At 36.9% G+C, this 24,104-nt stretch overlaps 1 protein-coding gene and 1 long non-coding RNA gene across 4 annotated transcripts in view; one reads left to right on the top strand and one right to left on the bottom strand.

Moving 5' to 3' along the window:
- Positions 1 to 24,104, top strand: part of LOC136829792 (uncharacterized) — a 42,178-nt gene that overhangs the window by 13,578 nt on the left and 4,496 nt on the right. For 2 of the 3 annotated variants that reach the window (XM_067088729.1, XM_067088719.1), the window contains exons 2-4: positions 7,147 to 7,264; positions 14,542 to 14,634; positions 15,351 to 15,521. In XM_067088729.1, the coding sequence (XP_066944830.1) occupies positions 7,241 to 7,264; positions 14,542 to 14,634; positions 15,351 to 15,521 (288 nt within the window). In that variant the 5' untranslated portion in view covers positions 7,147 to 7,240. The remainder of the gene's footprint in view (positions 1 to 7,146; positions 7,265 to 14,541; positions 14,635 to 15,350; positions 15,522 to 24,104) is intronic. The other variant, XM_067088737.1, reaches the window with a different exon arrangement.
- LOC136829802 (uncharacterized) lies at positions 2,358 to 22,309 on the bottom strand. The gene is made up of 3 exons (XR_010850493.1): positions 20,710 to 22,309; positions 10,419 to 11,164; positions 2,358 to 2,629 (listed from the first exon to the last, which is right to left on the bottom strand). It is a non-coding gene; the product is annotated as an uncharacterized lncRNA (long non-coding RNA).

The raw sequence follows: 24,104 nt of genomic DNA, 5'->3' as shown, positions 1-24,104 counted from the left end.
ATTTATATATATATATATATATATATATATATATATATATATATATATATATATATATATATATATATATATATATATATATAAATATAAGGTGAACTAATAGTAGGACAGTAGATGATACCATTTTCTGCATCAGTGTTTAAATTATTTGCCATTACGGATTATCTGAAAAAAAAAAATTCAAATTTAAATAAATTTAGTCATAAATTTTAACATAACAAATGCCGCAGTTATAATAAACACCATCGTTATAGTATAACCCTAACACAAACCCAATCCACCTACTGCCCACCTACTCTTGGTTCACCCTACTGTACAGTATACACGCAGTCAAAAACGTATCTTCCCATACCAGCAGATTATGGGAGACGAGTTGATGGAAACGTAGTAACCTTATTGTGAAGCATCGCCATGACATTAAGGGAACATTATCAACTGAAAGAAGAATACTGTGTTATGTTAAAAGGGGTTTACCGATAAATCGTACTATAGCAAGAACAGCGTAATCCATGTGTGTAAAATATTTTCGAGATTTGAAGATAGAAATGTTTTTCTCTATTTCTAAGATCCGTATTGTGAGGATTTCAATCTTTATTCGTTTTTTTTTTTTTTTTGTTGGGGGGGGGCGAGGATGTCACGTTCATGCCGTCTTTTAACATAGTGTAACTGAACAATAAAATGGTATTCCATTTTTCTGGAATTTCCTATTGCGAAATATTAGATAGACAGATAGATAGAATATAGGATTTAGGCCATCTATAGGTCATTCAGCGGTGAAAGGAGAACTGACAATAAAAAGGTTTGACAGATGTGTTAGGAGGAAAACTTCGCGGTTACACTAAGGAACAATTGACGAAGGTGGGCAGAAAGAAAGATATTAGAAAGAGAATATGAACGGAGGTACAGTAAAGATATTAGAAAGAGAATATGAACGGAGGTACAGTAAAGATATTAGAAAGAGAATATGAACGGAGGTACAGTAAAGAACAGGAGGGGACGCTGAATAGATCACGTAATGTCCCCACGGGAATGCTAGAGAAGAACTTCTGCTGTGTTACTGCAACTAATACTATCGCTCTCGAAAAAGCTCTCCACCCCATTCGGTCGCACTCAGGAGATGTTGGCCAAGGGCACTTCTGCAGCTTACAGCAAGATCTAAGATCTCGGCTTACAGTATATCTTAAACGTTAGTTCGTGATCTGTTCTAGCTTTCCGTTCGCTGGTATGTCAGTCTTCCGAAAAACTTCTTTAACATTAAAGTCAACGAACTTGAACAAAAATAAAACAAGGGCTTAAAAAGAAAAAGTAAACAAAATAAACGAATCACGCGTGTGTAAATCAGTTTATCTAATCTGTTCTAGAACTGCGCAGTAGGGGTACTTTTCTCAACCTCATCTGGAAGTCTGTTCCAAAATGAGGATATCTTACATAAGGAAGTTCCTCATGAAGTCACTTTTAGGAAGAAGGAAAAAAACGAAATCTTAAAATAAATGAACTGAAACGCTGCAGTATTCAATATGCTGTAGTAACCGAAGTCGCGATGCATCTGTGCGTTCAGACAATCGAATGTGAGCAGCACACCAGTCCAAACAAATATATATTGTTACATTCTGAGGCCGGTTGGAAGATTGAATATGGATTTTTTAATTAACTGCCTTGAAGCCCAACACAAAGCACTCAGAATGTAAGCGATAAATGTAATGAATAAACTGACTTACCTTGATATCACATCTAAGTAAACAGAGAATTGGAGGTCGCCTTGGTAAATTATAACCAGTAAATGTTTTAAACTGAATTTATTTACAAATGAAGCAATCAAGAAATTAATATTTAAGGGCTGACTTAGTAGCATGCAAGCACATACAAGGTGCAATAAAAGCTCGACACTGTGTAGCAGGTCGCTGAATCTGAAAAGGCTACCCCCTGAAATAGTTCGACACTTAATTGACTTTACTGCAGACTAATTAAACGAATTTTGGTTGTTAACACAACTTGTTCAGTAAGGGAGGAACTGTCTAGTGCCCCGGGATTGCGTAATCAGGAGACTCTTGCATGTGGCAGGATGGCAGTTAAACGTCTAAGCTATTTTTGGTTCACAAGGCAGAGGCAGACTGCTCGAAGAGACAGATAACAGGATTCTGGAAGAGAATTCCAGGTTAGCATTCAAAACCAATGGTTTTCTCTCACATGAAATTACTTATGCACGATGGAGGAACTGATCAATTAGATTTAATTAGCACATGGTAACACTATGGTAGGAATGGTCTAATTATGATCACTGAACTAATTTAATTTGAGCTTGGGACAAGTCATGAGGGGCAAATGGGCTTGCTGGGTCTGACTGAACAAAGGGGGCTTTGTTTAGGAGAATGACAAGTTGGAAATACTGAAAATGGAGAGAAATTCACGAGGAGAGACTGATACCAGCAGTAGACTGAGTGTTTCCAGACGTACCTTATTCCTTCTGTGCATTGAGCTCCTTGCAAAAGACGAATTCCATGCCAATTTAAAGAGAGAAAGGGCCGCACCAACTTGGTCCTTTGGAGTTCTGTGACGGAGAGCTTGTGAGCGGCCAGGTCGCGGGGCGTCGCATCCGATTTTTTTGGGTTGGGTACAGGACATCGTCGATCTGAAAGCAGTCAATAGCCAGCCAAGGGCGTAGGGAAAACAGGTCTTATAGCTAAGTCCTTAACCCTTAAGGGACGGCATAATTTATCAATGTGCAGCACCCCAGACCGGGGAAACTTTGAGGTCAGCAAAATAAAAATATCAAAAAAATCACGTCAATGGAAAGAGAATGACACGTACATTCACACTGAATAAATAAAAAAAATTCTAAAAAATTTTCCCTACCTTCCATGAGAAGTTCAAAATGACTATTTACAACCCCTTGTGGGACCTCATTTACAAGACAATCGTAAATTTTACCAACTTATATATGTTTTTTCTAATAAATAAATTCATTGTATTTTGTAAAATTATTATTACTGCTCACACAATATCAAAACAGATGAGAAATAAAAGCAGTAACAAATTTTTTGCATATTTGTTGTAAAATATTCACAAATTTATGAGAAGGAAGATTCAGTAATTTTTTTTTACTTTTACATGATTTTTCTTATATTTCTTTGCAATTTTCTTTGTAAAATTACATTTACAACCAACATACAGTACTATCGTAAAAGACAAAAACAAAAAACAACAACCCCTTCATATATTTACAAGCAAATTTACAAAAAGACTCATGTGAGAGAGAGAGAAATGCAGTACATTCCTCCTTGAAGTCACAAGCATTACTGATACTTGCCTAATGCTCACGTCTGTATAAAAGTTGCCATGAGTGAATTTACAGCATATAGAAGTATTGGCACCTTTGTTTCGATTCATTATTACCATAACAGTGGTGCATAATTCTGCTTCACACTGAAGCTCAATCCGCCCACCTCCCCAAAACTGTTTTACTTCACACTGAGGCTGAATCCGTCCATTAAGGGTTAAGGGTCAGCATAGTAGCCCACTTACGGTCCCGACTGGTCCTTTTGTCCCTAATGGTTATCTAACCCCACAAATATCGTACGATGCAAGGGCTAAGAGGTTGGCACATTTCCCCCCAAAATCATGTGATATGGGGGAGGCAGGCCTACATAAGTTCACCCCCCCTTAATGGCGTCTCCTCCAGCCGCCATTAAATTTCATTTTTATCTAACGGGCTAAAGGGACGAATGAAATATATATGAGAATATATATATATATATATTATATATATATATATATAAATGCATATAATAATGGATATATATATATATTATATTTATATATATATATATAAATGCATATAATAATATATATAAAACATATATACATTATATATATATATATATATATATATATATATATATATATACATATACTGACAAAAGTAACTGAATCCCAATTATTTAACACTCAAATTAAAATTAAATGAACAGTCATGAAATCAACTCCCTTGCAAATAGAAATTAAAGTAACATATATATATATATATATATATATATATATATATATATATATATATATATATATATATATATATATATATATATATATATATATATATATATATATATATATATATATATATATATATATATATATATATATATATTATCACTTTTGTACGTGATTCATTTATCACATATATTCTGGACAAAGCAATATTAAAAAGTCAGTGTTTTCATCTATGTTTTTAAGAGCATATATATATATATATGATATATATTATAGGCAAAAAATTGAAATATCCTGATATATTATTTATCAAAACCAGAAAGAACCTTAATTTTTTGTGTACTATAATAATAGTATGAAAGATATCCCTCATCTTCAATGTCCTTTAAGAACAATACAACAATGAAAAATGTACCAAGAACTCCCAGACAATTTGTTTATATAAAATACTAGTCTTGTGACAACTTTTATATCTCTCGGGAAAGCACTGGAAAAAGAATTGAACAACATAAGAAATGTAAATCCTGAGACTTAGCATGCTATCGGAAAAGGGACTCTTAATGGGAAAGGAACATTGAATCTAGATAAAAGAAAGTTACAACCATAATATGAAAAGTTCTCCTTTAATATCAAAAGAAATTTGTAAATTGTTTAAACAAAGGTCAGTAGAGATATATAAAATCCAGACTGTTTGTTACAGTAAAATCCCCTCCATGACACCTGTCAGGTGTGGATCAGATTTGGTCTGTTTATCAGCAATGTCCCTAATTTTTAGCGTGAGTTTCCATCGTACCTCGACACCGGCCTGAGTGGGGATATGGAGCTTGTTGATTGGTTGGTATATATATTTGTGACTTCTAGAAGTCCTTCGTCAATGGGGAAATGAAACATCACATTTTTCACCTGTGACAACTCAAGCCAATACAGAACACCAACTCTAAGAGCGGTGCCGTTTTGTTTATTACTAGGGCCCCTACTCTCTCGGACTTGGTGTAAATCCTGAGACTTAGCTTCATGATTGATAAAAATTCTCTTTCAAAAGGTCATAAATCCAGTTGTAGAGTAAAATCCCCAGCAGATTTGCTAATTGCGCGTGAGGCTTACCATGTGTGTGTGACAACTGTGTGTGTGTGTGTGTGTCATGATGATAAAAATGCTCTTTCAAAGTTGTGTGTTACCATGTGTGTGTGTGTGTGTGTGTGTGTGGCATAGAATGGAAGTGAGGCGTTGTCAAAAATACCACAAAAGCCAAAACTCTGGTATATTTGCAAACAAAAAGTTGAACGTGATTGTAATGAAACAGAAGCTTCCGATTATTACATGTATTATCGACGACAGAACAATGTGTAAACGACTGCAATGCATTTGACTTTGTGAATGTATTAACATGTGGTGAAACTGCCTAAAAAAATAATTAAATAAATATACCAGATTGCACAGCCCACAAATAGTCTTTGCTTTTGGACCTAGAGCGGTAAACACATTTGACAATACCAGTCGGTTATTATCATTATGCTTTATTTCATACACAGCTGTTCATCTGGTCACAACGTGTTCTCGGGTGCACCAGTGTTATCAAAGGTACTAGACCGCTCTGCTCAATTCTCATTATATATATATATATATATATATATATATATATATATATATATATATATATATATATATATATATATATATATATATATATTATATAAATACATATATATATATATATATATATATATATATATATATATATATATATATATATATATATATATATTTTATATTGTTTTCCTATGCCTTATAATTTTGACATAAATTCAGAAATATCTTTCTTTTGGAAGGTAATGAAACCTTCCAATTCTGCAGTGTAAAAATACTCATGGCTAAAAACTTAAAATCAAAGAACGTTAAAACTGACCAACTTTGCAAACCATTGCCAATCAGTCTGCTTCAGCCTTCAAGTGGCAATTATGACAAAGCGAAGGGCGGTAGTCGCTACTGCAATGCTGAAAGAGACTGACTATTGTATCAAAAAGACTATAATAAGTGGAAGAAATAAGCGTGTTTTGTCACTAGAAACCGATGCATGAGAATCGGAAAAAAATCAAATGATACTTTGATTCCTGCAAAAACTTCCAGATGCCACTAAAGCAGTTGCTTTCGATAAATTTACGCATACATACAAACATAACCACCAGCGCCCCAGACACTCACACACACACATACACACACACACACATAACATAACATCACATACAAGATAACAATGAACTGCATAATGTATGAAGGGGGCTTGATGCACTGCTGATAAGTCTTCTGCATTGGAATATGGAAATTTTATTGCATGGGCTCATCCATGATTCAGCAGCTGAAGTGGCACTTTTTTCTAGAAAACGTTTTTCCCCAAAGGAAAAACGACACACCAGTCTATGCCACGTTCATGCTTAACCCGCTGAATCACGGATGAACCCAAGCAGCAAAAATTCCCATATACCTACAGTATACGGGAGATTCATCAGCAATGCATCAAACCCCGCTTCATACATTGTGCAAGTCACCGTTCTCTTGCATGTGATCTTGCTGTACACTTCGGCTGCCGAATTCAGCTGCTCGCCGAGGCGCGAGTTTCTTTCAATTACCGCTGAACCCTGGTACTTTTTCTTTGCTTCTGTCTTCCCCGATTCATACTCTTTTTTTTTTTCACCTCGCAGTTTACCGTTTCCCTCGGGGTTAGGCCTCACTCTTTTCCTCACATTTCTTTTTGAGTAATTTAAAAGTCACTATGGACTTTAGATCCAAGTATTTTATCTTTTATCTTTATATGTATAACGGGGACTGACTTAGAAACAACCGAGTCAAGAGAAACGAAGCAACTGTTTTGCACATAATAAATATCAGCGACAAAAACACCAAAGTTAACTTGAGAAACAAATCCTTAAACAGCACGTGTTTCCTGCACATCAATATAAATATTTAATAATAATGCCAGTGTGGTTTCAGTTATTTAGCTGTTCTTGGCGGGCATCCTCCTAGGGTTTAATTAAGCATTCATGTACACCGAAAACATTCGTTTATGATTAAAGAAAACAGAGGCTAAAATGTATGGAAGACAAAAAGCATTATATTCCAGAATCTACTAGACCTACGATATGATATTTTGTTTTCTTACAGATTTCACCCGTTCTGATCCTCGTGGCCATAAATCAACCTACTCTCAATCAACCACACTGCAGTGAGCTGACAGATCATCTTTAGACCAACGAGGATGTACAGGTCAATGAGTAACGTAGTAAGTCAACTCTTCAAATTGTTGAAACTCTTCCAGACAAAATTTTTCAGTTGTTATTACTCAGAAACTCCCCGATGCATTCATCTTTTCTCGCATGACTGCCGATTTCTTTGCCAGTTCCTCGAAGCCTATCAAGACAAAATCTCCTTGGTTCATGCAAGGTAGAATCCAGAGGCTGGCCACGGCACAGTCATTTTCTTTTCCCTGTATACCAACCCGGTGAGTTAAAAGCTGGAAATCCTCCAGTTTCCAGCCAAGATACCACCTCATAAAAGATGGCCCTGATGCCTATACTGACGCAGTGAACGAAAGAACAAAAAGAGGCATGCTTTCATAAACCTCTAGTTTATCGTAACAAAGTTCTTGAATATTACTCTCCCATACTCACGCCAAGAACTCAAATGTCCGCAAAGATTCCAAGACCTCCATATTTATAGTAAAATAATACAGATGTCAATTGTTTTAGGAAATTTACAGGGTATAAAGTTTACTGAAATGATACGCATAGCAGCAAAGACAAAATGGTTACATAAAAAAATTCCTTTTACATTAAAAAACGAAAAACCATTTCCTCCTTATACAAAAACTGTAAAGGAAGTTTTATCATTCGGTAATTTCCTCTCATATCTCCTAGTTAATGCAATCTGATTTCCCACAAATTCATCACTTCTTAAATCACATGTAAATACGCAATCCGGAAGCACCCGCAAGAATTTGTTTTAAGTAATTTCCAGGGTGCAAATATCCGTTATTATTTCCAACGAATGGATGACTTCATTCCATCATCCAAAAAACTACAAAGAAGCTTGACCAATGTAAGTCGTCCATCATTTTTTGTGTAGATATTCCCCTAGTTCTCGGAAATTTATATCAGACTTTCGTTCTACCCAACATTACGTGGTTAAGCTGAATGCTGGTGGTCACATTACTTTATATATATATATATATATTTATATATATATATATATATATATATATATATATATATATATATATATATATATATATATATATATATATATATATATGTTACTAAAAGGACCTCATTCAAACTGGATTGTATCTAATTGAGTACAATGAGCGGACGCGTAGTCCAGCTGTATTTATATCTGTGTGCTGGGTACTTTTAATCCTATAATCGCCTAGCTCCTCCTGTGTGACCCCCACCCCCTCGTGATCTTGGTCTTTCCCTGCTCCCTTCTTCCAGGTGTCCGTTTTCCGTGCGTTCTCTTGCGCTTTTCCTTCGTTTCCTTGCTACCGTGGAGTATACGATTATTCTAGATATGCTGTCTTCAAAGCCGTTTCCGGTGTTCCCTGCCATTGTGTTGTTGGCGCAAGTTATGAAGGCGTTCTCTACAACCAGTCTGGCCAATTTGTTGGTGTTCCTGTACAGAAAACTCATATTTTCCCAGTCTGTTTTATGATCATTTTCCCAACAGTGTTTGGCAACTGCTGACGTCTGATTATAATGCCTTATGTTCTGAAGATGTTGTTTGCTTCGCGCTTTACATGATTTGCCAGTTTCGCCATAGTACCCTTCTTCACAGTCTAGACACGCTGCCATATATGGCCCCCCCCTCTAATCTCTTCCCCCTCTACCGACTTTTTGTTTCTAACTATTTTATTCCTAATGGTGTTTTTGTAGCTGCCTATCAATTAAAAAGTCTGTAGAGGAGGAAGAGATTAGAGGGGGGTTATATATGGCAGAGTGTCTAGATTGTGAAGAAGGGTACTACGGCAAAACTGGCAAATCATGTAAAAAGCGAAGCAAGCAACATCTGCAGAACATAAGGCATTATAATCAGACGTCAGCAGTTGCCAAACACTGTTCGGAAAATGATCATAAAATAGACTGGGAAAATATGAGTTTTCTGTACAGGAACACCAACAAATTGGCCAGACAGGTTGTAGAGAACGCCTTCATAACTTGCGCCAACAACACAATGGCATGGAACACCGGAAACGGCTTTGAAGACAGCATATCTAGAAAAATCGTAGCAAAGAAACGAAGGTAAAGCGCAAGAGAACGCACGGAAAACGGACACCTGGAAGAAGAAGGGAGCAGAGAAAGACCAAGATCACGAGGGGGGGGGGCGTCACACAGGAGGAGCTAGGCGATTACAGGATTAAAAGTACCCAGCGCACAGATATAAATACAGCTGGACTACGCGTCCGCTCATTGTACGGATACTTGATAATGTGGACTGTTTGTCCAAGAGAGCTTGAAACTTTTTCTGAATAAATACTCCATTAGATACTATCCACTTTGAATGAGGTCCTTTTGGTAATTCTACTAATGCACAGAACAATTGTGTATGTGATATATATACACAGATATATACAGTAACTTTTTTTTTATTATACTAATGCATCCAAATATATATATATATATATATATATATATATATATATATATATATATATATATATATATATATATATATATATATATATATATTATTCATACTAATACATCAAAGTGGAGTGTGAATACGGCCTAAGTACATACATAGGAATGCTAATAGGTTAGCCTTGACCACGCTACCTTTAGGCTACCAGAAAAACCAACCATATTTTAGGCTACCTGTGAAAATATACTCGTACATTACCTTGAGAAATTTCACAGAATCCAGAGAAATATGAAATACGTATGTTGAATTTCAATGATAAACATATTTTAAACACAAAATAATAAAAAAAATACGACACTAACAAGCAAACTACGCCATGCAAGAGCTTCATTACAGCAGCCTAACCTATCTTAGCTATGTTTTCATAATCAAGTAATTAATGTTGTCAAATTCAAACCATTCAAGGGCACTGTATTGTATCAATGCATGTAACTGTATAATGAAATCATGAGTGTGTACAAGTGTAACAAGAAATTTAAAGCACAATGACCATATTACGGGTATGTAACTTACATATTCTTTGAAGTCAGTTTCTGTGTTCGGAACAATACGTGTATTACAGATAGTGTTATTTCCCTGGCATAAGTGCTGTGCTATACATAGTGTACAATTTACTCTACAATACTGATTGAAAAAGAAACAGTACACAGTGAAACCTAAACAACTGTGCTGTATGGTGTTAATCTCCCTCTCTCTCTCTCTCTCTCATTACAAGAGACTAGGAAAGCCATTTCAACACTTACCAAAGCGTACATCTCGGTGTGCTTACTTAAAGGCCATAACTATGTTGCTAGTAGTACTGAGGAGGCAATGAGCCTCCTCGTTGCTTCCAAGTGGCCTTATATTGGCAATTGCTGGTGTAGGAAGAGATGAAGGAGTTATGTCATCAGAGTGTGTCTTAAGACCAAGTGAGATGTCTAACTCTGGTATGACAGAAGAATTGGGCCATGGGTGTGACAGTGGAACAACGATAGCAGATTTAATGGGCTGTGGTTACAACTCAGAAGATGGGGCAACTGGATGACCCGATGGTTTCAACCTCTGAGTACCTACAGCATTCACAGAGCACATAGCAGACAAACATTCCTTGCTAAGCTTCTACTAGGTAGTTTTTTCTCTGACTTGTCTGCCAAGGTTTTAGTAGGCACAGAGCATTAAAAACACCTGGTTTAGTCAGCATCACAGATTTGCTATCCTAAAAGCAACTAGTTGTCGACCAAATCTAAGAACTTCTTCCAAAGCTTGCTGATACCAATGGTACACCATGAGCCTTTCGGTTAGTAAGTCCACACCAAAGTTTGAAAGTGAAGACCCATCCTTGGGAGGCCTTTAACTCAGCAAGGCCTTGCAACCCCACTACCTTTTAATCAGCCATTTTCAGTTGCATCCATTCTACATGTCAAATATTGTTGATGATACCAGATCAAAGCAGCATTATCAAATTCCTTGTGCCATGGCCAGGACATCACTTTCCATTCAACCCTCCTACCTGCAAACAAGAAAAAAAATGATGAGTTACAGTAGACAGTACGGTGCACTCATAAATAACTGTTCATTACAGTCTTGCAATTTATTTTGTAAAAAGTTTAAAACATCCTCAACTGGTAAAAAAGTGACTCCACTGAAATGTACACCGCACATTTGGTTTCACCTAAACATTTTCCTCAATATCAGCACTGAACTTCGGTATCACCTCTCATACTGCTCTCTGTAGCACAAATCCTTCATCCCACCCAGACCTGCGTGGTACTTTGTACCAGACTTCTGACTGTTACAGAGATCGTCCTATTTGGGTATGGCCTCGACTATGGTACCTCTCCACATTCCAGTTTCCACTTGGTCTATATGTGGCCCTAAAGAAGTGTTTGATATTCAGTATGTCGACCATCTTCAGATTTTCAAAACAGCTCATCTACAGAGCCCACCTCTATGGAAATTACATTCTGCACCCCTTCAATTCAAACTGCAGTCTCTAATATCAGCTTCCTCCATTGTAACCACTTGCCCTGACCCACGATCATTCTAAAATGACACAGCCCTTTCTGATCATACTGATGGCTAATTTCTCCCAATTTTCTTCTACCCAAATCTCTCCTGTCAGGTATACACAAGAATGAGTTGACTGACTGACACTCTCCCTTATTCTGTCACCTGCTATACAGCTTCTCTATTACCATCAAAGTCAATCTTTTTAACTGAAAATGTCTTATCCACTCCCAAAGATACATGCAATGCATTTCTTTCAAATCCAGGGCTCCCACATATGCCATGGATACCTTTTCCTCTGGTTCTTCCAGCTTTACTAACCAGGCCTTTTTTTAGTCTGGTCAGTGAACATGTAGCTTAAGCCAGAAGTCTCCAGTCAGTTCTAAGATTCCCAAATGTTGCTTGATGGTCATTTCCAATGTTCCCTTTGTTCAAACTCTGTTCTCGATAGTACTCACAATTTTCACTCACCCAACTACTGTGGCTGAGATGTTTCAACAGCTTTAAATCATTTCAAAACCAAGTGGACACCTTTCAACACAGCATTCAGTTCTGCAGCACCAAATTGGTCACAGTTATATTTCCTCAGCCACACAGAATCCTTTACCACTATACCTCTTATCTCTAGAGCCAAACCTATAACTATGTGGCCTGCATGGCACCAGACAAAGCCTTTTATGTCTGGCATGCCTCAGCTCCCTCACACTGGGTCTTCCCTTTTTAAATTCTCCACTATATATATATATATACTGCATCATCACAATTTTCCATTTCATTCTTGCTCTCCCCTTGACGTAGGTACATAATGTTCTGGAGTCACGCATCCATAAAGGCTGTGGCCCACCAATTCTACACACTAAAAACAAATTCTTCCTACTCAGGCTATCTTGTAATTACAAAACTTATTCTCTCTCAGGAAGTATATTTGCCCACTTCATCCCTCTTCAGAGTCTCAGAAGCAGTTCCCCTACTCAACTGGATCTGGTGGTTTCACAGTTATTACAAAATTCTTTAAATGTTCTGACACCCTCAGTTCTCACAACCATTTTAGCAATGAATATATTGTCTACATACAAGCTAGTGCTATACTCCACTCCTTCCACCTCCCCGAAACTCATTTTGAGGACCTCTCCCATGATTTGTGATGCTGAATTCACCTCAAACTTTACTCTAAACTTGTTAGGGAAGATATCTTACAACTACTTGTCACCATCTGGTACTTCCACAGTTCCTTATGAACCTAAAACACCCCTAGTGTTCCTTGTCTACATATTTTTGGGTTGGGGTTAGAAGACGATGAAGAAAAGAGCACAGAACATTGTATTTTTTACTCTATAAAACAAAGTCTCACTGTACATATCCATGACATCATTCTCTATGTGACACCCCATGTATTAAGGTCTGTCTTTTCTCAGACCTCTTGCACAACATCCCCACCCATCTCCCTCAAATGAATGCTCATAGCTGACTGCCTTGTTTTATAACACACATTTTCATTTTATAACACTCATTTTCATCCTTAGTTGACTACCTGCTGTACAGCTTCCCTAGTGATGTTAAGATCAATCTTTCTGGCCAAGAACAATGACTTAGTATGCCCTTATGATGCATGTGCTGCATTTCCTTTAATTCCAGAGCTCCCACAACAACCAGCACAACACTTCTTTCCCAATGTCCCCACACTATGCATAACACAGACCTGATGACAACCAGGACATTCAACTCAAACACTCTCCAACTAAGCCTGAGCCTAATCTTGCAGCAACCAGGACAACTCTGCTCTACCCAGTCATCTTCCATCAAGGTCCAACTAAGGTTAGTCAACCTTCATAGAACAGCCAATCTAAAAAAAAGAAAAAACCCATCAGTATGGTTAGTATTTGGAGCTGGCATAGCCCTCCTCTGGCCTATGAGATACCAGATCACTGTGTTTAGGACAGTATACCAGAGCCTTAGAAACTTGATAGAGGCAGTTACAAACAGAAATTAGCTGGTCACATAAAGCTGGTACCTGGGTTTTTCATTTTGCCAGGCTAAAAGATACTTCCACACACTGCCACGATGATGAATGAGGTACTATCAGCCATCTAATGCTTAAGTCATTGAAAAGAGGGTGTTGGAGAGGTTGGGCAGCAAGATAAGGACATAAAGGTGAGACCGGAAGAAAACCATACAACTGCACTAATAAATTATAGTTAGAGAGGTTGGACAGCAAGACTGAAGAAGACGCAGGGGTGGAGGTAAAATGTAGGTGAAGCTAGGGGCTGGAAGGATGCTGGAAACAGCCTTTAGTAATGCCTGAAGTGCATTGCATGACGGGGACTGGCAGCATTAACTTCCTACAAGGGCCACCACGATGTGGGTTTGAGAATCCAAGATATTTTAAATAAAAAATCAAAGCGAGGTTGATTAGAGCTTCATTTTCAGACTTACAACAATGAACTTTCATGTTATACCAAGGACCCTTATTATAATCATAGCAAAGCAAAGGACTCCAAATCCAAACATAGCAAGTAAAGAGCATAAAAAGTATCAGTAATACTGGCAACATTACAAAAGTAGTCTACAAGTACTTGCTGTCATGTAACATGCAAGACCTTGCATTAAAACCCTCCAATATCAGAATATGTCCTTCGACGGACAAACATCACCATCGATCTTCACATGTACAGAAAATGCGCACAATATTCAGGCATTCCAATTGCATCTTAGGTTTGTGATATGAGTGGCTCTAAGTGGTAAGTCCACCAGGAGTCCTTTTAATGTCCAAATCGGAGCACCAGTGAAAACTTGAGGCTCATCTCTCATTCTAGATCTGAAACCTAGTATTTGTCGTTGTTCCCCATGGCTAAACTAACGACGACATTTTCCTTATTTCAGAATCGCTTAATACTGAGCCTTCTAGCTGCTGGAATAATAATTTTCTCTTTAGCTTCAGTTAAGTCATTAGGTAACCATTCTCGAAATCCGCTGGTGAGTATTTCCAATGTTCAGTACGATTGTGAATTAACAATGAATATCTTTAGAGATAGTGAGATTTGTAATTCATTAATACTGTGAAGTCAAAGAATATCAACTCGACTACTTACTAATTTTAAAAGGTTTAGTATAGGACAAAGAAGATTTTTAAAAAATAAACCGGTTTTTAGCATTAAATCATACTTTAAACATGCCACCACAACTGGTTATTTCCCTAAAACAAACTTGAGTTTGTTCATACTGTATTATATTGATACCATATGCTTTTATGTGAATTTTTCCGTGATATTTGATACAAGCCACCCCTACTTTGATACTGTTGGCAATTAAGACACAAAACAATACTTTACTCATGCAGGTCTCTAGGATTTAGTTATAATCAAATGATATAACAATCCAAAGCAAAATTTTCCTTTACGTACAACAATCCCCATAGTACATTGTTCTTACCCTTCAAGATGCTCTTGCTACTTTGGCCTAAACATTATCAGAGATGATACCGAGATTACAGATTGTAATTTGGGGTCCCTTTGCTAATACTGCCTTTTGCAAGCCTCGTGGGATTCCATCGCAATTTTGAACCGAGCCAACCGTGCCCTACCATAATGGTTAATGTAACATATGGAACCACTACAGCAAAAGCGTCTTACATTAAAAAATATCAGTAAATTTCGTTACTTATTAATTTGTTTATATCCGGAACTCCACAGGACGCACTAGAAATTCGGGAGAAGAATGAACTGCTGAAGGAGAAAGACGGAATCATACAACAGCTGACCAACAAACTGGCCTGTCTCACCAAGGGAGTGCTTCCTTCGGGCGGCTTTTGTCTTGACGACACGAAGACGTTTCAGGGAGGTAATAACGTGTGGGATGGACTGGTAAGTGTCAAACATTCATTTAATATTCTTATATAGCTTATAACTTTTAACTACTGTGCTAGAGAATAATTTAGGCACGACACTAAGAACACTGCAGTTTTCTTTGTCTCATCTAATAGAAAACATATACAAAATTTAAGGTAAACCACTGTAACTTTTACGTAACATATGTGACTGGTTGTTTACGATTTGATCTACAAGTCATCCAGGTCCTCTGACTGCAAAACTACGGACCACACAAACAGCTCTCGTCACTTGTTTAGAGTATGCAAGAAAACTTTGCATACTATATGCCAAGGTGTGTAGGCCAACCGTCGAACCTCCGTAAGCAGACTGTGGTATACTTTTTTTATAACTAGGCCTACGTGCAGGTCTTTAACGAATGTAAAGCATTCTGTTCGAAACAACTAAGGAAAACAATGACTTTTATCAATATTAATTTACTCGATACTGCACATGCAAAACTCTTTATATATATATATATATATATATATATATATATATATATATATGTGTGTGTGTGTGTGTGTGTGTGTGTGTGTGTGTGTGTGTGTATGTAAGACAGTTTCGAGAAGTATAAAATCAAATTAACACAGGAGATGAGAAGAACTATTGTCAGTACAAGGGACGAGAAGAACATAATTTGTGTGTGTTTATAGATACATATATGTTATATACACATATACATTTAATGGATACCAGTGTCTACTGGGGTCAAGAAAAATGGCGCGGGCCTAGCAAGCCTCACCCTTCGAGATTTGGTGAGGAACCGGGAGACTACAACTTCCTGGCGCCACCCCTTACGTGTGTGGAGAAATCTGACCCCAGACCTTGGCCATGCCGTTTTTTTATGGGATCTCATTCAATTAGCTCTGGCGCATAGATAGTAAAGAAATATCATTTGAAAACACGAAATTATTCAAGAGAAAAGTTTAATTCTACTTCAGTACGTTAAACCGGCACTGGAATACACTTTACAATAACTTACGCTCCCCTATAGCTGTTTAGTTTCAATAGTGATTTTCATAACACCGAAAATATAGGGTTGCCTCGGAAGAATATCTAACGTACGTATCAAGTTAAGAATTACAATAGTTCTACAGGCCTATATCACCTAATGAAACCGCCAGAGCACCAAAGAGCGAAGGAATGAAAATGAACGCAATCGACTTGCATACAGATAACGTTGCACTGCATGTCCCATCAGGCAATAGTTATACAGCGCGAACGGATTGGGCTGTGGGTGTTCTTTCCGGCGTGATTTGAAGAGCAGCACCAAATACGATTTGCCAAGCATGATAAACGCGCATTTTGTATAGCAGAGTCCACCTAGCTTTGCAGCTAAGCCCCAAACACTGCACGCCAGTGATTGTTTAGCTCTCGAAAGGGGAATGACGTCACACTAGTTAACAGTCCAAACGGTTACCAGTACGGATTTCATTCCGTTTGGTAATGTTGCGTTTCGCGCATGAATCATGACACCACAGATATGAGTTCCCGGAGTTGTGAAATATGCAACCGATATCTCCCATTTATTTCTATTATTTTATTGATTTTTAGTTTTTGTTTTTTATTTTCATTTACATTTTTTTATTTACTTAATATATAAAATAAGAAAACAAAAATAATATAAAGTTATATATTATAAAGATCTTGGATCATTTTGTCTGCATTTTTTTATCATGCGCACCCTAAATACAAAAGGATCTTGCTTTTTTTAAATTGATGTTGGCCTAAATAAACGATCCCACATAGACCACATTACCCTGAAATGAAGCACAGACTTATGCAGCCATGTCAAATGTTGATGCTGTACCATTGAGAGATTAGGCCTACATGTCAATTTCTTATATCTTGAGGCAATGACAGGGCATAGCCATACACGTCAATTTCTTTTATTTTGAGGCAATGACAGGACATAAATCTACATTTCAATTGTTTTATATTTTGAAGCAATGACACGGCATAGGCCTACACGTCAATCTCTTATATTTTGAGGCAATGCCAGGGCATAGACATACACGTCAATTTCTTATATTTTGAGGCAATGACAGGGAATAGGCCTACACATCAAATTCTTATATTTTGAGACTGACAGGGCATGGACCTACAAGTCAATTTCTTATCGCAAACAATTGTCTACCCATATCTGTTGGAAACAGAGTAGCTTATAATTAATATACAAGTTTCAACTCCACGATATATAATGTATATGCATAAAGTGGAGTGTACACGTGTAAGCAAATTCACATACACATACATGCGTGGATGGCCATGGTAATTGTAACACACTTATACCACAGAGCATAAAAGTAAAACTTGTGGGCACGTAGCCGATGGCACACACAGATCAATCATAGGACTGTCTCAGCCTTACACACAACTATCAAACTGCTCTCAATGAACTCTATTGAAAATATATTTACAAAAGGGATAACAAATTATAATACCGTGAAGAGTGAATATAAGGCTGCTGTAGCATTTCTATGAAAATGAAGGCTATGGTAGGAAGGCACCATAAGATACTTAACGAAATACGGAAAAAAATAAATGATAGCTGAAAAAGTTATGTATGAGATGATCCAAAAGTCTGCGAGTAGCCCATGAATCACTTGGTTTTGGAGGCATTCTTGTAGGGTACCCTGCTGGGCAAAAGGATACATAGGAGTCAGTAAATTTCTCTCTCTCTCTCTCTCTCTCTCTCTCTCTCTCTCTCTCTCTCTCTCTCTCTCTTGTTAGAAGAATATTCTAGCGTAGATTGTATTCATAAAGATCTCGATTACTTTTAATTAAAACAAATTACTAAATTTCAATTAACAAGAGTAGGCAGATAATTCTTTATACCAGTATTTTATGAATAGGTCTATGTTTTTTCTGCAAATGTTAGGTTACCACATGAAAATTTTCCGAAGACACTACAAACACCATAGCAGCAGCAAAAAAAAAAAAAAAATAAACCACAATAAAACGGCTGAATATAAGATAGGCCTATATAATCCAAACGTCATACAGACATAGGATATTATAGGTCTAATGTCATTTTTTATGATCCTGTTGTTTCGAAAGGAGATAATGTCATTAAGAAATTTTTCAGGAAACTATATCCAATATATGACTCGTACAGCCTATCATACCGTAACTTCAAGTTGAACATAGGCATATTCTGGTCTTGTAGAGTGCAGTCACTACTTGTCATCCCTCCGAATGCGTAAAGGATTGCAATGAAATCGATTTTATGGCTATTAAAATTTAATAAAATTTCCTGAAATCAATATAGTTCCTCATTGGACGGGTCGTTATCGTTCTCGGCTAGCACTGTGCTGGGCCCGCGTTCGATTCTCCGGCGGGCCAATGAAGAATTAGAGGAATTTACTGCTCGTGATAGAAATTCATTTCTCGGTATATTATGGTTCTGATTCCACAATAAGCTGTAGGTCCCGTTGCTAGGTATACTTACTTTTCGTGAAATCAATATGAAATACCAGTCTGCATAGCTCTGAGAAAGTCTTTGTGTTAAATTTAGAATGGTGAACACGCTTGACAATATCAGACGGTAATTATCATTGTCTAGTGATTCAAGTAAACCGACGAGAAAGCAGGCATTCCCTGTCACCTCCGTATTCAGGTGAACCTCATTTAAGAAACACAATACTGCAGCATCGCGGAAAACTCCTGACTTCATTCATATTTTCCTTTTTTTTTTTTTTACCATTTTTAGGGAGATGTGTATTATGTTTTTATTTCAGGGGATAATATAACGTTTCCTTTTAATAATCAGCAGAACTTATTTTAGTTCGGTAAAACAACCATTGCAAAATAAATGAAGGTGAAAAGAAGCACAGATTAACCAACTTTTCAAAACCATTGGCAATCAATCAATCAATGGCGCTAATCAATAGGTGGAATCGTTCCTCACTCCAGCAACTTCATCTTAAGTACACGAAACCACCTACCTGAACAACTACTGAGGTGTGTGCTTGGGGCATTTCCCGCCATTTCCAAACTGTATTTTTCGTTTAACTGCGTGATAGCAGATGTTACCAAATTAAAGGATGTTACTGATATACGCCGAAGGCTTTTGGTATTTGTAACAATTATTATTTTCATCTAAGAGATACTTGTAAACATAGCCCTATAAAAGTACACTGTTATCCTATAAATTAATTACCGATGGACGTAAAATTTTGTATGAGTGTTATGAATAAAACTATCCGTGAAGGGTATCATAAGCTATTTATTCTTTGTATATTCTGTAAATCATCTGCCCTCACCCATTTCCGATATTTTGATTTAAGAAATAAATAAATGCAATATATATATATATATATATATATATATATATATATATATATATATATATATATATATAATATATAAGAAAATTACCCATATATATATATATCTAAAAAATACAAAGACAACTCTCTCTCTCTCTCTCTCTCTCTCTCTCTCTCTCTCTCTCTCTCTCTCTCTCTCTCTCTCTCTCTACTTCCTGTCAAAGAACAAACATTTCTGACACTCAGGACAGAGTGACTCTCATACTGATTTAATATGACTAATTACAGCTTTGGTTTTTATTTGCTATTTAACATACTCACATGTCTTTCCCACCTGTACATGGTTGGTTTGTTGACACCAGGCGGCCGAGCAATGTTGCTCATCGAAACAGCAGTTAATGATTAATGACCATAATATATATATATATATATATATATATATATATATATATATATATATATATATATATATATGATCCTTTACACGACCAATGATTGTGATGTACTGCTGTATTTTGCCGGACTACCTACGCAAAACTACAGGATGTAGGTATATGCCTAACCTCTATACATCCAGTGCAGTATGATTTTTTTAAAAGTAATGACTTAATCAAACAAAACTTAATGAAAAATTGGAACTGTAAACTGGTGTTAGTTTTATATACTAGGCCTGCTGCATTATCTTAGCTCACAAAAACATACATAAACACATGCACGTAAATACTGGCATTTGTGGGTATGCGGTGTTTTTCCTGAAGCTGTAGTCACATTCTATTACTACTGCAGGTATAATGCTTAGGCCTAACAGACTTGCTGTAATTTGGGACTAACTACTCTCTTTAGAAGTAGAATATAACTTGAAACAATTTAAAAGAATACACAATTTAATGTAAGGATAATGTCTCACTAACCTCATCTATGCCTCTGTTGGAGCAAGAAGGCCTTGCCAGATCTTGGACCTCGCGGCATGCATTTCTTTGATGCTTCCTCTTCCCATAGGCCAGTCGGTCTCTTTTCTGGCTAATTCATCCTTCTCCTTTACTCTATCACTATAGACTTCAGGCTTGACCTTCCGAAGGCCAGGAACGCGTGACTTGTGCCTCCCACTACAGGAGTTGCTAAGCTTCTAAGTTGGTGACCCAACGTTGCCACATTTACACACCTGTGGCTTCCACGCATATGTAAAATCTCACGTATGTAAAACAATACATGCTGTCCTTCACAGTCTAAAGATGATTTCCCGTAAACTTCCCTCATTAAGTTAATCACAATCAATTTTTACATTTATTAGCCTAAAACAATTTAAGTGACCTTGATTTAATGGAAACCTAAAGCTGTCACTCTGTCGTCGTCTCTATTCGACGGGTCAACCATGACACACTCGATCGACTTCTCCCGCTTCACGATTCGGTATAAACAGCCAGTCTTTGATGGCTCTTTATCCAACAATTATTACATAAAAAAATATATATAAATGTGCAATGACCGAGAACACAGGTCAATGAATCGCATAAGAATCTAATATATCTAACCACAATAAACTCCTAAAAAGAATGTGGACGTTTTTTCCACACAGTAAAATGAAGACGCCACTTCTGCACACGATCGTCTTGCGCTTCAAATCTTCCACACCGGAGGCCACATTTCTGGTTGACCTAAACACGCGACGAACTTGCGATATCAAACGTTATATGGAGGATACTGCTTGGCGTCGGCAGGTTCATACCCAGATAATCTGCCAGCCCTAGGAGAGCTGTTAATCAGCTCAGTGGTCTGGTAAAACTAAGGTATACTTAACTTGAGCATGAGCATTGGGCCAGACGATTATCCCACAAATACCGGTACTTAGTGATGTCATAATTCCACACCACCGCTATAGAATTTCCACTCTCGTTACCCGACATTACCCGACCCTCCCCTACCCCAAAACTTAACGCAGCACGCAATGACACTGGAGGCTAGGTAGGGTACTACCGTACTAGGGAACAGTGTGGCCACACTCTCGGATTGGAATGATCGTACTGGCTCCTCAAAATTATGGGTTTTTCAGTAAAAATATCGTACAAAATTGTAGATTTTATCGTAATTATTATCTTTCACTGTTTCTGATATTTAACACATTTTTATAATTTAACAAAATAATGAATATATGTATGAGATTTCTTTGTAGTCATTAATATCTTGCAATTTACATAATTAAGAAAAAAATACAAATGAAACATTTCTCTCTACAAAAACGAAAAAAATGGAATTATGAATAATTAGTTGTTATGAACAATTGTTATGAACGAATTATTACTACATTGTATTAACACTGTGATAAAAACAAAAGTATACAACTTAGAACGTCACTTCTTTCCATAATGTAAACTAAACTGATAACGAATTAACACGAAGATATGTGAGTTGATAGGTCCACTCATACATATCTTTAAACACCCAAAAACATCGAAAATCAAAATAGCACCACTGAGTAGTAATTTAAAATAAATATATATAATTAAACATGACTGGTACTGATACTTATCCCATGATAAAGAAATTAATAACAATAATAATTGTAAAGTATATCTTTAAGAATCTTCTTCCAAATCAAATTCATGTTCTCTGATGATCTGGAATAACTGTGCGTGATTATTTACTCTGGGAAAACATATCATTTGCAGCAGTAAAATGAACACATGACCCTCCTGAACCTTTGATGCAACTGTCCTTGTTTTCAGTCTGTTTCTTTGTTTAGTTTTACAGAGGTTAACTTTACTGAACACTCGTTCGCATTCAGCATTAGAGTGCGGCAAGCAAAGAGCAGTTAGAGCAAAATTGGCTAGGTCTGATAAACTAGACTCTCTTTGGGACACTTCTCCCCAGAACTTATCAGGTGACTCATTAGCGAGATGTTTAAGTTCATGTTGCAATATGAGAAACATTCTCCATTGATCATCCAGCTTTTGAAGTAGTGATTGGTCATCTGGGGGTACAGTCAGAGGGAGCTCAGATGCAAGAGGGAATAAGGAAGGGATTCTTTCTCTGAATTCTGATGAGAGAGCATTTTTTGGACAGAGACAGTTTAACTTTGACAGGACACCATCACTGAAGTTATACGTCTTTATTTCTGTGCATGCCACTACAAGGAAACTTCTACACCACTGAAAAAACTCCTGCTGTTGACCTTTCCTTTCCTTCCTGTATGGAGGGGTTTTTTAATTCCTGCATAACTTTAACTCCTAGGTAACTGGGGTTGCTGCTAATTCTTCACTATCATCACTGTTTGCCTCAGCCATGGGAGACAACAATAACAACAACAACACACAGTGACAGAGGGAGGGTGGTTCAGTACGCTAGACCCAGGGTCCAGAGCTCCGTTTTTTTTTTTTTTTTTTTTTTTTTTAGAAATTAGCTTGTTTCATGGAGGAGTTCACCGACCACTTATATTTGTAATTATATACTTATCAACGCCTTAGAATTATCGTACAAACCGTACGATGATGGAAAATGCTATCGCACATCGTACCAAGGCCGTTTGTATCGTACATGTACGATAATTATCGTACGTGTGGCAACACTGCTAGGGAAGGACTTCGAGGGAGCGCCCGGCTGCCGCTCCTCGTGGTTTACTATTCTGTCCATTTTGGATAATGTTTGACTTCTACTATCAAATGTTAACTTTTCCTTAATTTTTAAATTACAGGACCATTGCAGCTACACATGCGAACAATTTCTTTGTTGTTCTAGCTTTATCCATTAAAATAAAAATGAGGAAGTGCTAACTAGCAACTCTGATCAGGTTATTCATATGTCCACATATCGCTCCATCATTACAAGACTGTCGTAACTCAAAAATTTGAAGTTTTGAGTTACATAGCTCATAAGATTGCCCATTTAATTCTGCGTCTTTTGGTAATAAATTCGTAAGTCTAAGTGCATTTTTGGCCGAGAGATGGCGCTGGGAAGATTTTAAGTCTAAATCAAAATCTCGGTGCAGTTATAGGACTTTGAAACTTTAAAACGCTTCTCCTGAAAAATCAAGATTTTGGAGTTACGACAGTCTTGTAATGATGGAGCGATATTTAACAATGACGAAGTGCTTACAAATTTTCTCATAAAAATGAACATTTCGATAAACCGGTTTCGAGATTTTCCCTCCAATAACGTCATGAGATAACGGCTTTATTCTTTTTTATTCTTTTGTGTATATTTTTGACAGCCATTATGGAAGATGTATTTTTGCTTAGAGGGTATGATTTCGATAACAATTAGTAAGCGTTACGTGTAAGTAATCGTGCTGCCGCTTTTTAATCAAATTTTA

This window comes from Macrobrachium rosenbergii, chromosome 4, assembly GCF_040412425.1.
Source record: "Macrobrachium rosenbergii isolate ZJJX-2024 chromosome 4, ASM4041242v1, whole genome shotgun sequence".
NCBI lineage: Eukaryota > Metazoa > Arthropoda > Malacostraca > Decapoda > Palaemonidae > Macrobrachium > Macrobrachium rosenbergii.
Note: the sequence above shows the minus strand (reverse complement) of the source record. Positions and strands in the feature narration are given on the sequence as shown.